Source organism: Hemitrygon akajei, chromosome 13, assembly GCF_048418815.1.
Source record: "Hemitrygon akajei chromosome 13, sHemAka1.3, whole genome shotgun sequence".
NCBI lineage: Eukaryota > Metazoa > Chordata > Chondrichthyes > Myliobatiformes > Dasyatidae > Hemitrygon > Hemitrygon akajei.
In genome coordinates, this window is record NC_133136.1 from 37,386,368 (window position 1) to 37,404,747 (window position 18,380).

General features: G+C 36.7%; 1 protein-coding gene across 3 annotated transcripts in view; it reads right to left on the bottom strand.

The window, feature by feature from the left end:
- Nucleotides 1-313: 313 nt before the first annotated feature.
- LOC140737772 (ADP-ribosylation factor-like protein 15) overlaps nucleotides 314-18,380 on the bottom strand; it is a 212,791-nt gene continuing 194,724 nt past the window's right edge. For 2 of the 3 annotated variants that reach the window (XM_073064402.1, XM_073064401.1), the window contains 2 exons: nucleotides 10,248-10,313; nucleotides 314-2,176 (listed from right to left, as the gene is read on the bottom strand). In XM_073064402.1, the coding sequence (XP_072920503.1) occupies nucleotides 2,042-2,176; nucleotides 10,248-10,313 (201 nt within the window). In that variant the 3' untranslated portion in view covers nucleotides 314-2,041. The remainder of the gene's footprint in view (nucleotides 2,177-10,247; nucleotides 10,314-18,380) is intronic. The other variant, XM_073064403.1, reaches the window with a different exon arrangement.

The following is an 18,380-nucleotide window of genomic DNA, read 5'->3' on the forward strand; positions in this document are numbered from 1 at the left end:
TCAAACAGGAGACTGACCTCTATGATATTTTCTGTTCCATTTTAAAAAGAATTTTGTATGTTGCAAATACTTAATAAAATTGAAAATTATTTTCAGTTAAATAAAAGCCTAGTTGTCAATGGACAACAAAGCAAAACTATTTCATTATCAAGCAACTCTTTTTGCTACTTAGATATCATTTTAATCCATGAAAATCACCTCATATAGAAAGAAACATTGTAATGGAAATACTAATGATTCATGTTGCACATTTACTACTGATTTGGAAAGTTAAACACCGTCCTTTTCTTGGAGATTAACCGAAACCAGGCAATTCCATTCAGCAGTAACCTTTATTGTTATTGATGAATAATGTATTTTAGAGAATAACCTCCCATTTATTTGGCTATACTGTTCAGTTACTGGCTAAATATAGTAGCTGTATATTTGGTACAAAGATTATGTGCTAGTTGAACTAGCAATACATATTGTCAATAATAAAAGGTAAAAAGTTTTAGTAATATGAATGATTTTACTCATTAAAAAAAATTGCAGTGTACTGATGTATAAAAAAATACCAAAGTTTCTATAAATACAATGAATTACAGAAAGGCTACTATAAAATAGAAACATACATACCACAGAAATTGACCAGCTTTATAATATGCTCAACAAGATACTGTATATGACAATTAAACACTGGAAAGGAGATATGAAAATACAAATTTCAGCAGAAGAATCTAAGAACACGATCTCAAATTCTTAAACTGGAAGCAAAAAGAGAATGCAAATGTGAATGGTTGGACAGAGTATGGTGGTAGTAGACAGGGAGGGAATCATGCCGACAGTTGGAAGGCATTAGGCGTCAGACAGAGGCTTGTCAGGAACAGCTGCTGGTGAGTATTGATTGATTATGTTTTCATTCAGCTTACTGATGAGTTGCAGACACTCTCAGGTTTGAGAAGAAGTGCAAGGCTGGTGCACACATACATTAAACACACACACATACACACAAAAAGGGTCATTTGACAGATGGTTCGAGCAACATCTACTACAGTGTCGTCAATACTGAAAATGTTTTAAAGCTAAAGTCTTTGATGATTATAATATCTTAAATAATTTTGAAATTAAGACAAAATTGGTACTATTGGTTTTTTAGCTAAAACATTGGATTTTATACTCCTCATGGTATCACAAAACAAATAATTTTGATCTGTAGTAAACAAACAAAAGATTTGAGACCAAAATTTTTGTCAAAAACATCCTTAATTCAATTCAAACAGTTGCTTGGTATTCTGTCAATGGATTTGTCTAACAATGCTGTGTTATCAAACCCATTTCTTTTTCAAGAACAGCACAGAATGTGCAGAGCAATGTAAAAAAATATTTCTGCAAATTGCATTAGTTTGTTTCCCAGTTTTATATAGAATTTCTGAACCTGCCTGGCACAATTTCAAAAGCCTGATAGCAGTTAACATCTCACAGCATCAATACTAATCAATAAAGATGAACAGAATATTAAAATGCTGAGATATTCCATACTTTCAGAAAGAATTACAAGTGCACATTCACAATGCATACTGTTCAGTCACTTCACATTGTGTGAATGCTAACAATATACAGAAATAATTAGAAGCAAAGTGCCATATTCACAGATCAATGCAAACCAATGCCAACAGTGCTTAGCTCTTCTGAACTGCTATCACTGATCGTGTTCAAATTTCCAATCACTAAAGTAGTACAAATAATCACATACCAAAATATCATGCAACTACAATAAAATGGTAGTAGTAGAAAACAGGAAGTAAACAAGTCCAGTACTGTTGGTGATTCCATCTTAAAGTAATTTGTATTGCAGTTCATTTGGGATATTTTAGTTCTGTTTAAAATCTGATTTAACAATGATGATATTCAGAAAGTGGATCATATAAAACATTTCAAATGAACATACAGTAAAGTTATTCTATTAAATTTTACAGTACAGTAAGATTCAGAGAAAGGTTCCATTCCAATTTTCAAATGGCGGTCAGTGCATTTTTCATAATCTTCCTGGAGTGTGCTCTTAATCAATCTCTTCAAGCAAGTTAATAAATTGATTGAAACCTTCTTTTACAGCATCCATGTTTTCTACAGAGCAAGGCTGAAGGATCCATCGTTGCCCTCTTGCAAGTGGTTCCAGTTCGAAGTATTTCTTAATCTGAAAGAAAATAACACATTTTAAGAAAATTGATAATTGCCTGGTTAAACTGTAATTGCATAGTTTTCCAATGACACAGAATGGTAGAGCATTAAAAATGGTAATCATGCACAGGTATGGATTTCACTCTAGATTCGTGGGCAAATCTTGGTTCATTCACTCTTCTGTATTTACTATACAAAGTGATATACCAGAGAAATACTCAAGGCAAAACTAATTTAAAATACTTTCAATATTACAACTGGCCCTCTGACTCCAAGGCATACACAAGTGTTACTATCAACATTTCCTGCATCTTGCTTAACTAGAAACTTCAAGGCCTGTAGTTTCACAGCTGTGAATCGTGTGTTATGAAGATCACTTTACAAAGTTAGTCTTTAGAACAGAGCACAACTCTGGAAGTCTTACTGACTTAATGTAAAGCTCAGTTGCAGATGATTTGTAAAGTTCATCACATTTTATAATTTCTGATTATGAAATTCAAATACAACCATGAAAGGGGATAAAATGTAATTAATAACTAGGTAAATTTAATAAAATCAGCGCATCTCAAGTGCTTCAAAGATCAGAAATGTCAAGTTAATCAGTTAACAGCTTGAGTTTGGCTCACTATTTCAATTGAAAGCCAATAAAATGTAAAAGAGAGTGTTCATAATTCATTGCAAATATACTCCACTGGGCCTCATGCTCCTTGAGGGTAATTTAACTTCTTCCTCAGGTCTGACGATACCTTCCTTTGACTACTGAGTGACAAGATTGCATCAATGATACATTAGTATGGGAAGGAGCTGGTTAATGCATTACACAGTGAAAACTCAATTATTTTCACATCTCTTTTTATAGGGGAAAAAACAAGATTCTTTAAAGGCCTCCAACCTTCATATCTTAGTGAGGTTCTCAAGATTGTAGCTCCAACAAAATATTTTTTCACACCATCTTGACAAGATAGTATTTTTTATATATTAACTGGTTGTTATCAGACAGCAACACTATATTCTCTATCTCCGTTGCTCCTACAATCATTTCCTAATTCTATCATTCATTACTGGGTTTTTGATTCATTAATTAGATGCATGGATGTAAGAAAAATGGAGGGTTATGGATTGTTTAGGAGGGAAGGGTTAGATTGATACTGGAATAGGTTTATAACTGGTCAGCGCAACGTCGTGGACCGAAGGGCACAGACTGTGCCGTTCTTCTATGTTGTCTCATGCAAGTACATAGCTCTAATCTTAAAGTATCATTTATAAAGCTGTCAGATTAAAAACACTAATATTACATAAATTAGAGTGTCTGTCTTTCTTACTAGAAGCACTTACTAGAAATTAATGAAATGTAAATGTGCATATCATATTTCTGTTAGTTTCAGAAGTATTAGGGTTTTACTTTACTTCCAATGTTAAATCATAAAGTCATAGAAAGAGGCCTCTTAAATTATGCAATCTGTGCCAGCCATTTTTATATCTATCCACATGACCTGCTTCTTTGCTTTTTCCCTATTTTTAATCATCAAGTACTTATCCAATTTTCTTTCGAATATCACTGAATCTGGTCACACTGCCTTTGCAGTCACTCCAGCTAAATTATGACCATTCACTTTTTAAAATTGTTTCCTGATATGGTGCTGGCTCTCTGATCAACTGTATTACTGGTAGTGTAGCAGTTAGTGCAACACTTTATAGCACCAGCAGCATGATTGGAGTTGATTTCCACTGCTGTAAGGAGTTTTATGTTCTCCACGTGACTGTATGGGTTTCCTCTCCCATGCCAAAGATGCATGGTTCAGGTTAGCAAATTGTGGGCATGCTATGTTGACACTGGAAGCTAGGTAACATCTGTGAACTGTCCAGCACAATCCTTGATTTGATTTGACACAAAGTGAGATACAGCACACAGCAGGCCCTTCCAGAACAATGAGCCCATGCATCCCAATACACTCATGAGAACAATGAACCAAGTCATTTCAATGTGGGAGGAAATGGAGCACTGGGAGGAAACCCACATTGTTACAGGGGAGAACTTAGAAATGCCTTACAGAATCAGCACCAGAATCAGGTTTATTATCAATGGCATTTGTTAATTTAGCAGCAGCAGTTCAATGCAATACATAATATAGAAGAAAAATAATCAATTACAGTATACATATAGAATAGATTAAAATAGTGCAAAAACAGAAATAATATATTTTTAAAAAGTGAGGTAGTATTCATGGGTTCAATGTCCATTTAGGAATCGGATGGCAGAGGGGAAGAACCTGTTCCTGAATCGCTGAATGTGTGCCTTCAGGCTTCTGTATCTCCTACCTGATGTAACAATGAAAAAAGGGCATGGGCTGGGTGCTGGGCATCGTTAATAATGGACGCTGCCCTTCTGAGACACCGCTCCCTAAAGATGTCCTGGGTACTTTGTAGGCTAGTGCCCAAGATGGAGCTGACTAGATTTATGACCCTCTGCAGCTTCTTTCAATCCTATGCAGTAGCCCCACCATACCAGTGATGTACCCTGTCAGGTTACTCTCCATAGTACATCTATAGAGAAGTTTTTGAATGTTTTTGTTGACATACCAAATCTCTTCAAACTCCTAATAAAGTATAGTCACTATCTTGCCTTCTTTGTAGCTGCATCAATATGTTGGGTCTAGGTTAGGTCCTCAGAGATCCTGACACCCAGGAACTTGAAACTGCTCACTCTCTCCACTTCTGATCCCTCTATGAGGATTGGTATGTGTTCTCCTTCATCTTATCCTTCCTGAAATCCACAATCAGCTCTTTCGTTGAGTGCCAAGGTTGTTGGCGTGACATCACTCGACTAGTTGGTATATGTCACCCCTGTACGCCCTCTCGTCTTCATCTGAGCATCCACTAACAATGGTTGTAACATCAACACATTTATAAATGGTACTTAAGCTATGCCTAGCCACACAGTCATGGGTGCAGAGAGAGTAGAGCAGTGGGCTAAGCACATACCCCTGAGGTACACCAGTGTTGATCGTCAGTGAGGAGGAAACATTATCACCAATCCGCACATATTGTGGTCTGCTGGTTAGGAAGTCAAGGACCCAATTGCAGAGGAGGTACAGAGGCCTATGTTCTGTACCTTATCAATCAGGATTGTGGGAATGATGGGGTAAGTGGCGGGAATTGAACCTGGGTCACTGCTGCTGTATTAGTGTTATGCTAACAACTATGCTACCATGTCGCCCTTTTTCACTGTATTTTTCAATGGTCACGAGGCAAATAAAGCTGATTTAATCCCTGTATCCTCATTTCTCAGCCCTTCTACTGCAGATAACAGTTTTTCTTTACTTACACTGTAGAATCCAAGACAAGTCTATCATTAAGAACCCCCACCATCCAGGACATACCTCCTTTTCATTGTTACTGTTAGAAAGGAGGTACAGAAGTCTGAAAGCACACATTCAACGATTCAGGAACAGCTTCTTCCCTTCTGCCATCTGATTTCTAAATGAACCCATGAACACTACCTCACTACTTTTTATTTGTTTTTGCACTACTTAATTAATTTAACTATTTAATATATTTACTGTAATTCAATTTTTTCTATATTTATCATGTATTGCATTACACTGCTGTCGCAAAGTTAACAAATTTCACGACATATGCTAATGATATTAAACCTGAAGGTGACTCTAATTCTAATCTTAATTTGGAACAAACTTTTCACATCACTCCTTATTCTTCCCTGCTCTAAAGACTACATAATGAAGTTGTTTTATACCAGTGGTAAACTTCATCCAGGTACCATGACATTTAAATATTGAGCTGATAAACAGCAAAACATCTCAACCAACAAACAGATATTAATGTTATGGCTGCCGCAACAAACTTGTGCAACACGTGTTTTGTGTTATCTGCATATTTTGTTTCTAATTGAAAAATCAGAAAGGTCAGTTCACCATCTGGGAAGTATACATGGAAAATAAACAGCTGGCAGTGGGTTACAAATCTGTAACATACTTGAGGGATTTGGATGACGTCAAATAGTTTACAAAGTAATCTGATCCCAAGAGTGTAGTACAGCCATGATACACCCCCAGTCATCACTTAAAACATATTCAACGAGATTTTATTTGTTCAGACCATTTCTATTACAGGTATACCACTGAAGTTTGACTTTCCTGTTAGCATTGCTAACTGCAAAGTTTTTCACCCAACTTTCAGGTGAAAGAACAGGAAATGTACTAAGACTACAATTGGTAACAGACAAACCATGGTTTCACCTTAGACAATGTTTACAAATGTTGCTGAAGAGATCAAGGTTTTTCCCATTTTACGTTACATTATTTACTTTGGGCTAAATTTTTGGTGAGCAAGCTTGCAGTGAGTTGCTAGGCTATCCTCCTTAAGAATGTACGTAAATTATAACTCATTTGCTGCCCACTTCAATAAAAATCTTTGAGATTTTGAGATGCCTAAAATGTAGATGAATACCTCCAATACAAAAAAAAATCACCTTGCAATTAATATGTGGTTTTATTTCATTAGCACATGAATAAAATAGGTGTGAAGTTATGGCATTTTGAAACGCTGCATTCCAATGTGATTACTAGCTATTTATGTGTTTGAAGCATATATAGTGTAAACCTGGATATAAAGAAATCCTGCAGTCTCCCTCAGATGATCTTAATCCAAGACATCTGAGACCACCTGCTCAATGGTTCAAATTTCCTTTTTGGGCTGCCACCTTGTTCTGCATTAAAGATCATAAAGATGTTGAGGTGCCAAAAAAAAAGCAGCCCAAAATGAATGCCTCAGTAGCAAAGCAGACAGATCAGGCAACTGCTGCGATGGTAAGTAACACTTGCAATGGGAAAGGAATCCTCAATCATCTTGGAGTTTTTGGCTCTGGATACAGATGTCTATCTTGCCAAGTATTTTGTGGCTACTTGTGTGCAATGGATTCCCCACATTAAGGTACAGGAAGATCCACACTTGCCCATTTTAACTTTGGGTAGTGAAGTGAATGCTTTCTGTAACTGGCAAAATTACTTACCAAACAGTCACAAGTAGAACTTTTTTCCCCCCAAATGCTCAAAACAAAAGTTCAAATGAGGACCAAACTAAACAAAATGATGGGTGGACCAAAATCAGAATTAGGTTTAATATCACTGACATATGTCATGAAATTTGTTAACTTTATATAACACAGAAAAAACAGAATTACTGCAAATAAGTATATATAAATAATAGTTAAATTAAGTAGTGCAAAAAAAAGAGGTGAGGTAGTGTTTACGGGTTCAATGTCCAATCACAAGAAATCCAAATGCTCACTGTCATTCATAAAATGCATCATCTTTTTCTGTAAAAACCAACCTTGTGTGATCTCACAATGCAGAGATGTAAATAGGGTGGTACCCTTCTAAACAATTATGAATCCTTTTAAGAGTAATGGAAGAAACAATTCTGAAAATTTCTAAATATTGAATTGATTATGACCAACACCATTGTCTATTCCTTAGCACTGGGTATGAGAAACTTTTGCCAATTTAGCAAAATTTGAAGAGGTCTGACTATCCGTCTGACAAAATGAAGAAATATTAAACATTATCAGCTCCTTATGATAGATCTGTTGAAATATTGACACCAGGACAAGAATTAAAAAAATTGTACCTCCCTTAAATTTGATGGATGGAAGAAATTCCCATGGACTTGTGCAATGTTACCAGGAACTCTTTTTTTTTAAAAAAGGGCAGACAATGCCAAAGCATCACCCTTCTCTTCACTGCTGAGAAGGTTCTTACTAAATCATCTGCTCTCTCTTGCAGAGGTGGTATCTCAGAATTTCAATGTGCCTTCAGACAAACACAAGACAGTTTTGACATATTTTTCCACAGTCAAGTAGAACCAGGTTAAGGCTGAAAAATAAAACTTTGAGCTGTACATTGCCTTCACTGATGAAAGCCTTTGTCTCTCATTAAACTGATTTTCCTATAGAATCTCATGATTAAGTTTAGATACCCAAACAACTTTACCACTGTCATAAGACTTCTTCAAAATCAGATAACTGCTTCCAGCTATGCAGTGGACTATCTCTGAACCCTTTTGTTATCTATATTGGTATAACACAGGAACTGTACACTTGTCCCACTCTTTTTTTAAACAGCTATGAAAATTACAATTTCAAACAATGCACCAAGTTCAAAAATCAGACTGTAGTCAATCTTGTCAAACTTTTCTCATCTCTGCTAGAATGAAAGTTAACATCACAATAAATATTAAATTCCAGTTCTCAGATGATTGTGTTGTAGCTTTACATTCAGAGAAGAGCCCACAATCAGCACTTAACCACTTCTCTGAAGTTTATATCAGCTTATGGCTAGCTCTGAATATCGTCAAAATATTCCCACTAATCTACTCCAGTTAGTAAAAGATCTGGCAAAATAGATTTGCATCGATGAAGAAGAAATGCAGGAGTACCTTGCCCACCCCTGGAAAATGGCAAACGTGTTGAGATACAAGTACAAATCAATTGGGCTAGCTGGCCTTGCTTTTGGCAGACAGGGTGTGAAATAAACACAAAAAATGTATCAAACAGTCTGCAAAGCCATAGTAACCTCTGTCTTTTCTGTGGCTACAGGGCTTGGATGAACTGCATAAAACATTGGAAAATCCTGTAATGCCACTGTAAGGCATTTTATTCGCATGATCTTCAACATAATCTGGAAAAATTGCAGCACAACCTTCAGTGCTGAGATTCTGATTATTTAGAATCAAGTGGGGAAGGCACTATGTGTAATACACATCTAACAAAGAAATTGCTTACATCAAGTCTATAAAAAAATGGAAAAATAGAAATATTTTAAAGGAAGGCCCAAAATGATTGAAGAGAAATTGGATCAACACCACACACTGGGGCAGCGCTCAAGAACAAGACTACCTGGATTTCTTTTTCCATCAACAATGGAGTGACCCCATTTGAGTAAATTATTCTCACTCTAGTGCAGACAAACACAAGCACAGACAACTGCTGCATGGCAATGCAGCCTAACTGGGCTTTCAAAGTCTACCTGAAATACCTGCCAAAATCTTTTGATCCCAAGACCAGGTCCTTTAGTCATCCACAAACCAGAAGAAAATTTCTGAAACAGTTTTGAGGGATTACTTGTGATTCATTTCAAATATGCAATCCTGTTCAATATTCAGAAGGACAAACTCTCTTATTTGTCCACAGTAAACAATGTACATCTGCAGGGGAGTTGAAATGGTTCCATCTGCAAATTATCTCATTGAGGTGCATCTAAAAGGTAGCGTTCACAATCTAATAAAACATGAGGCTACCAATGTCCCAATTCAAAACACATCATAAATTGAGAATAAATTATTTATGGAAAAAATGTTGAATGGCAGACCTATTCTGAACAAATTAAATGTGTTTTTCTCACAGATTACAACACATCTTTCTTTGGTTATCTTTGAAGCACAAAGTTCCATTGAGCACACAATGTGTGCCTGGAGGCTGTGGCAAGAAAATGCACAATTTGGCCAATGTGTATAAAGTAACATCATATACATCCCTCAAATTAACCAGGGACACACAACTGAAAAGGCACAATATAGTATGGATATTAGCCTTCAGCTTCACTGCCAGCTTGCACATTGTAACCAAGCATACACAAATTACTCAATAGTTCCACAATTTACCAACTTGTCTACTAACCAGGCAGTAATACCACAAATTCTGTATAGGAGCATAGCAGAATTAAAATGATCAATTTTCATAGAAGATTCACTGAAGATAACTGCAGGTACATCAACATACCTACTAATTTCATGACTAATACACTGCTAAAACAATGATCTACATGCAGAAAACCTAGTTGCAACTGTATTCTATTATTCTTCATCCCATATTATTAACACAAATGACATTATAACTTTTAAACAAGAAAACAATCATGCCTTAACAAGAATGTTATTCATGATAACATAATGGTATAAACATTTCTACTCTACTGTTTATACAAACATAAGCCAGCTAATCATGAGATATAATTACTGACCTTTAGCAATTCACTGAACTGCTTATCAACCTTCAATTTGTAAATACGCACCTCAGGTTTTATTTCCATGCTTGGTTCCGTTTTGAGTAAGTCGCCATTTTTCAGAAGACAGTTCAACTGCAAGAACCATCACTGATTAAACTTATCTTGTTAGCACTTGGCGAACATACTTTCAGAATAAATAACAACACAAAACAAGCGCAAAGATGAAGAGATTAATTATTCCTTCTTTGATCCTGGGGTGCATTGCTTTTGCATGTGGCACAACACCCGTTTCACTAAGATGGTGAGGATCAGTTAACTCAACACAGGCCAGAGACTGAACCCAACAACACTCCTGGTATAACTCTGCTACTTAATACCTTATATAGATAAGCCTTCAGGGAGGTACAACTGGTTAAAGCTTTCAAACTGAGTAAGAACCTGTCAACTCCCTGTAAAAAGTTTAAACACAAGGTTTGAGGCAGTGCAACTGCCCATCTGGGAACTTTTCAAATTTTCCTTTGTACCAACTGCAGTAATACTAATGATAACCTTGCAGTGTTTGACAGAACTTGATCTCATGACCATTTTCAAATTGTAGTATACCATCTGGGTTGAAGCAAAGCAGAAACTCCTCTGAAATATCTTGCCAAGTTGTTTGGTGACAACTTTATTTTTCATTTTGATCTGCTGTTTTGTTTGTATTATTTTTGTTTAAGTCCTTGTTTTTGTCAAGAGTTAATTGTTATTAGAAGCTAATAATTCCACAGCTATGCTATGTGCCTGATTATGAAGTGGTCCACGATTCCAGAGCACTGCAGCAGTATCATGCTGGACACCTTCAGGAAACCAAAACTGCAATGACCCAAGGGATTACTACTATCAACATGAAACCCGGGTTTCACTTTACAGTCCAAAATGTGTTACGGATGTCTTTGGAATGCCTCAAGGCTTCAGTATAAAATGTTCCATATACTTCTATTTCATACAATGGCAAATAAATTACTATTATTTAAAAGATCAACCAACTTTCACTGATGCTCCAGGCATATTTTCATTCCATGTTTTAAAGGTAAGAAAATAACTGTCTTCAAACTTCAGAACTATATATACTTTTCATCCTTGCAATTTGCATTTCTAGTTCTTGCTTTATGCATCACGGTTCTCAGTTTCCTTTTCCGTTCTCATGTTTCTACATTTCTCATATATTGACAAATTATAGTTTCATGCCAACTGCAAAATCTGAACAGTAGCTCAACTTTATATTTTAATATGATATACTGTTTTCTTTCAATCCCAAGAACTTACTACAAAGATGCCCTCAGAATTATTACATTTATTAAATAGTCAAGAAAACAATGAGTCAGCTGTTCTTTAACATGCATTTTTAAGATGTACCAGGATGCAGTAATCCTCCAAGAAGACCACAAGCTTGTTGCTGGGGTTTGGAAGCTTGTGTGTCTCAGTGATCCAGAGAACTAAGTTGGCTGGAGACAGGTTTTATGCTTTGGCTTTTGGTAGGATCACCCATGCCAAACAGTAGAGGCTAGACTAAGAGTGGTCCACTGGTCCTCTAGACTTGGGGTTCAGCTTAGGGCTAACAACCCTGAATGGTAAAACAAAATTGTTACGGAAACAGAATCCTTCTACATCTGAAGTGTGATGGTATTCCTGAGTCTCCACCTAGGACTTGTGTGATTGGCAGTAGTGAATACTGAAAGGAAGCCACTGACATGATGAAGGAAGCCCTGAATATGGGCAGAAATGCCAGTGGTGTAACAGGCAATAACTAAGGATTATAATCAAATACAAGTTACAGCAAAAGACAATATAGCAGGGCACTTAGAAAAATTCAAAGTCACCTGGCAGTCAACAGGAAATGGATCATCCTTGGGTTAGCAAGGTGCAATAAGTAGTGCACCATGGGATTGATGTTACTCCTCCTCTTTATGCAAATTAACTGACATTTTAATATCTACCACCTTTTCACTAAGTCCATTTCCTGCTTCAAAGCCTTTTAATTTAAAGTTGGTTTCTAAAATACACAACTGTGTGAAGATCAAAATGACATGCTGTGATGACACTCTTTTGTACATTGAAATTCTTACCATATACACAAGTACAATACTAAGCAAACTCATTTGGTGTACCTAACTTATTCCCCTTCTTTTCATATAGTGTTCCTTTCACAGAAACAACTGACTGTTTACACAAATATGGACATTTACATGCATTGTGTGAAAAATCACCCAGAAAATTATAATGTGTATTTATCAAAACCACTGGGTTTGCTACTGAAATGCATCAGTACAATGAACATTTTAAACTGATTGCACAGATTTACAATGTGCGATAAAGGTAAGTGCTACGTACTGATTCTCAGGTTAAACCATATGAATACATCAACTTTGCTTGTGATCTTTAAAACAGATTAACTATTTGGAATTGCATTTTTTAAAAGCCTTGCATTATTAAGGGACTGCTTCAGGATAAAGCTCCACAGACTAATATTCTTCAGTTTCCATCTTGTTTTTGTTTGCTTTGGATCTTCACAACTACCCAGATTATACAATCACTGTAAGTGACAGTAAGGCTTGGCAAACTATTCTGAGGGCTTCCCTCCATGTCAAAAGTTAGACGGCATATAACTTAAGCGGCATACATTTCCACAACTTGATGTGGAAATGTTATAAGCTTACTTCAGCCCTCAGTTACAAACACTATTCTCCTCATCCGTCCAGCTGTTCAAGATTTTTGATACCAGTAGAGTGGACAGAGAGTAATCTGCAGACAAAAACATTTGTTTTGATATTCAACCAAATAGCCGTATCTACTTCACTGCAACATTTAACAAAAATGGATTTCCCCAGAATGTGGAACATGACAATGGTAGTTTGGTAGATAAACCATTGATACAACAAAAACCTGACTGGGTTCTTAGTGCAGTGCCTGCATGATTAGCTGGTTTTAGATACAATGATGCATTTCCTAGCACAACACGGTGCTGAGGGTGAAGTCAGGCAGCAAGTGTGGAATGAGAACTGAATTAATGTTTCATGTTGGAGAACACTCTTATATTTCCTGTCTCCCTGACCAATTTTGTAATGCCCAACTTGGAATTGCAAGACTCCTGTCAAAATACTTGTATACCAGTTATTTTGGGCCTTTGCTCGAAGCTCATGACCACTTCTCAAGTTCCCAAACCTTAACAATCGTAGCTGACCCACTACCTCCAGTTCCTCATCTCATAACCCAGCTCCGAAAGTGCCATTGCCATGCTTATGCACCTCCCGCACATCAGCGACTGGCAACTCCCTCATCCCAACACTCCATCAAATCCTCACCATCAGATCTCACTCGCATGACCTAGTGGGTGCTATGTATCTGGACCTGGCCCTAACTCTTATCAGTTTTACAGCACAACGTGCAAACGAAAGGCCTTTCCTGGTGGAAGATCAATTGAGCAGCGTCAGAGTCTTGAGATTCAAGCACCTAAGTTTTCATGTGATGGTCTATAAACAACTTGCCAGCGGCACCAGTTAAAGCACTTTAGGAGGAGGTGATGAATGTCTGGGCACTCACATTTCACCATCCAGAAATGCAGGAGAGAAGGCTCTTCTACTAAGGTTTGTCTTGAGTAGCCCAAATGTTTTCTTCCAAGGAAAAGCAACTGTTTAACTACAAATAACTGCAGCAAATTTATCTGGAGTGCTACTTTAATTCCAGTGGACATTGTAATAGTGTTTGGCAAAAATAACAATTAAATCAAAACCAATTAAATAGAAAACACTGGATTAGTGTAAACCATATTTTCAAACAGATTTTGCATCTGGGCTCAAAGAACCTACTCTTGCTCTTTTAAATGTCAAGACTGAATTTACAGCTTTGAATTCACACAGAAAGAAAAAAGGAAATGGGAACTGTCAGCTTATGTAAAGACAGACCAGACTTTCATCTATTGTTTTGTTTTGCCGCAAGGGACAGTCCAATTTAATGTGGCTGTCTGTTAAAAATGTACTTGACCAAAAGAACTATTGTAAATACTGAATTCTTCCTCGGGGCAAGCATTAGGTTAGTACACATAACGGACCAGACTACAAGGCAATTATTCAATATATCCATTAGAAATCAGATTTTCTTTTTATTTAATCAAATTGAACTATAAGGGGAGTGTAAGCTAGAAAATTTGTATTCCCATTTATCAAGAAATTTAGAAGCAGACGTTCTTGTCTGCAACAGTTGAACCACATCAAATCAAAATGACTGCGTCCATTAATCTGAATATTGCTCAATCTTGGTGTGAAGGGTCTAGACTTCAAACCATTATCTTTTTTTTCTAATTATTCAAAATCTTATTAACCAATAATTGATATATAAGATTTATATCCAAATAAAACATAATGTCTGACCATTCTCTGAAGTAATTGAAGATATGTCTTTATATCTGTTTACTTCATTAACTGTCTGCCATTCTCTACTTTGATTACATTTTTGTTGTAAACTCATACATATGCCCTTCAGTCTAATATCTCAATTTAAGAGCCAGGATTAACACACACAATAGTTGTGATTATGCTTTGCAATCAGTAAATTTTACATTAAAAGCCTGCTCATATAAAATAGACTTAGAGCTTTTAATACAAATCAAATTAAACATAATTCTGAATTGCAAGTATCCAGGACTAACCACTCATAATATATTTATTATTCAATATCAAGAGGGGAACTTGGTACTTTATGGCCTTTGGATTAGTCTACAGTAAGACTCACCAACTGTTGTTAACTACTTTCACACAAACGGTTGATGAAAAACTTATTTCATCAATGTTAAGCTTGCTATCACAGCAAAAAAAAAGTTTTCAATGTGGCATATTCATCTGCTATTAAACTAAGCAATTAAACAATTGCAGAAGCGAGGTTGCCTTTAGTTATATTCGATTTCAGCTAGCAACATTAAACAAATTGCATCCAAGAAGTAATGTCAAAATAGCATAGAGCAAAATTTGCAAATACTGAGATGAGCAATTATGATGTCCGAAAATCTTGTTTAAAGTTAGCACTTGCAAAATGGTTTAGCAGACAATTTTGAAAATTAACATGCTTACAAAGCAAAAAAGTTACATGTAAAATTGCTTCATTAATACTTTGGGTGTCTTTACAATTCCAAATCATGCAACTACGAATTGAAAAACTGTCATTATAGTCATTTGCCTTTTCACTAGCTAGAGTTCAGATGGAAGAAAAACCAGTATTTAAATAAAAAATATTTTGAACACAAATTAGAGTATTTAAGAACTTGACAAAGAAACTTACTAATCAAAAATATGCAGTGTATATCAACTTTGGATATATTAATATCCCCATGAATCAGAAAAATTCTGAAGCAGAAGTCAGCCTTTCAGTGCATTACATTAGTACTAGTAATACCATTCTAAAGTACTTAAGGTTAAGCATCCACCTTCTAAATGTTATTTTGGATCAGTATAATCAGTATAATCTAAAAATTAAAACAATGGGGCAATGCCATTTGAATATGCATTAGAGCAAAAATGCAGCAAAAAAGCTGCAGTAAATAATTGATCAGTTGGTGACATCAAGTTTATCCATCACTAAGGACTCTCCTCATCTGGGGCATGCCCACTTTTCATTAACTTTGGAGAGGAGGTACACAAATCTGAAAGCCCGCACTCAATGATTTAGGACAGCTTCTTCCCCTCTGCCATCAGATATATGAACAGTCCATTGCTGCTTTTAAAGGGATCAGAAGTTTGTAAAGTAAAAGTAATCCTCTATTTTTACAAAGTATTAACTTAAAAACCATAAGGCAAAAAGTTAAGAATAAGATAAATATAAGGAAATCTTCAAAGATTAACAAAACTGGATTCAGAGTAAGAAAGCAATATAGACTGAAATCCAAAAAGCTGATGGGGCCAAAGAATTTTGTTCAGTTCAGTCATGATGTGTCAAAACAGAAAATAGCAACAACGAACTACTCATATCTGTATGGTTAAGCTTGTGGTTCTATATGGGTCAGCACATAGCTCACTCCTCTGAATAAAAAGATTGTTAAGATTTAATGCCATACCACACCGATATCGCATGATAAGTTATGGTCCTCTGTTGAAAAGCACCATGATTCCAACTGGCAGTCTCCTGTAAGCTCATGTACATTATATTAAAAACTAGAGCAGGTTCTTGTGGTATTCCACTGAACATCCTTCCAGATCACCCAAATCTTCACGCTGTTAGGATGTTGCAATAACTATTTGTTCCACCAAGTTACTGCAGTTATAAAAGCATGAAATAGTTTTCACATTAAAAGTTCTATATAATTGTTAGCAATACTGGAAACAGAACACAATGTAGCAATAGAAAATGATTTATCACTACAATTATATTTAATAAAACTTTCATTCTGCATACACAGAATCTGAAAAAAGACAATGAAGAAAGATGGGAAAGCAAATCATACTAATTCGAAGAAACAGCTTTGGCAAGAAACAGAACTGCTGCTAAACAGGCAGGAGTGGAGCAAATCATAACCATTTAAAGAAAGTTGCACTTATTACCTCAATATAGAGATCACCTACAGAAGAAAAGTTTGCAAAGATACTCTAGGCTTCATTTCATGATTCACCCAATGGCCAGTATACAATAAAACAAATGTAGAAGAGATTTTGAGAGTAACTGTGGAGCTGCTTGAGAGGGCAGGGAAAGGGAAAGACAGTTTTGAAACAGAGTGATAACTTAGTCAAAATATCCACCACTTTAACTTGTTTAAAAAAAATACCTCATCACCTCCAGAGATCTCCCTTCTATAGCCTCTTACCTCATTGTTCCCCATCTCCCTCCCCACTGCCCATTTCTACCTCCTACTCAAGAGTCACAAACCAGGCTGCCCTGGCAGGCCCATTGTTCCTGCTTGCTTCTGCATTACTAAACTTGTATCCTTGTACCTTTGACACCCTCTTCCCCCCCTCCAGTCCTTTATCACTGATACTCATAATACCACACGTCCTCTACCACTTCAACAACTTTCAGTTCCGATGCCCACGGATGATGAGACCCTGGTAAAACAACTATCCCCCATCAGGAAGGCCTCAAGGGTTTCCATTTCTTTCTGAAAAACAGTGCCAACTAGTTCCCCTCCTACATCTGGCAGAACAGATCCTTGGTTTCAACAACTTCTCTTTCTGCTTCTCCCACTTACTCCAGACTGAAGGTGTAACCAAGGGCACTTGCATGGGGCCCAGTTATGCTTGCTTTTGCTGGCTACATGGAGCAATCTATGATTCAAACCTATACCAACAATGCTCTCCATCATCCTTTCCGTAAGACATTCATGCCACTTATTGCACACTTGCAGAGTTCATCAATTTCATCAGCTTTGCTGTCAAATTCACTTGACTTGTCTCTGACAACTTTATGCCCTTTCTTAATGTTTCCATCTCCATCTCAGGAGACAGATTATGCACTGACATCTTCCCCAAACCCACCGACTCCTACGGTTACCTTGACTATATTCTTCCCACCCTATTGTACGCAAGGACATGATTCCCTTTTCCTAGCTTCTGTCTCTTCTGCATTTGCTCTCATGATGAGGTTTAATGCTCTAGAACTTTTTTCCAGAAAACTGAGTGTGCCCCCACACTGCTATCAATGTAGTTCACTTCTACTTCTCATATGTCTGCCCTTGTTCCATCCCCGCCCACCTCAACCTTAAGCATAACAGGGACAGAGCTCCCCTAGAATTCACCTACCATCCAATGAGCTTATGCATCCAATGTATCATTCTCCGCTTTTTCTGCAATCTCCAACAGAATCTCACCACCAGGCACATCTTCCCTCCTTCCCATCCTCCTCTAAGCACTTAGCCTCACAAATGCACTAGATGTTAGATTTACCCATACACCTCATCCTTCACCACCATTCAGGGCCCTAATCAGTCTTTACAAGGAAAGCAGTCCTTCACACATAATTTCATTTAGTGCTATTTAATGCAACAACCCTGCCAATGTGGCCTCCTCTTCATTGGTAGAGACCAAACACAGACTGGAAAATCACTTCATTGAACATCTATGCTTGTTCAGCATACCAGCCAAGGAAATTGCATTTCCCATTTCCACACTCACATGTTTATCTACTGCCTCTCTCACTGCCAAAAATGCAGATAAGAGGAACAGTACCTCATATTACACCCCG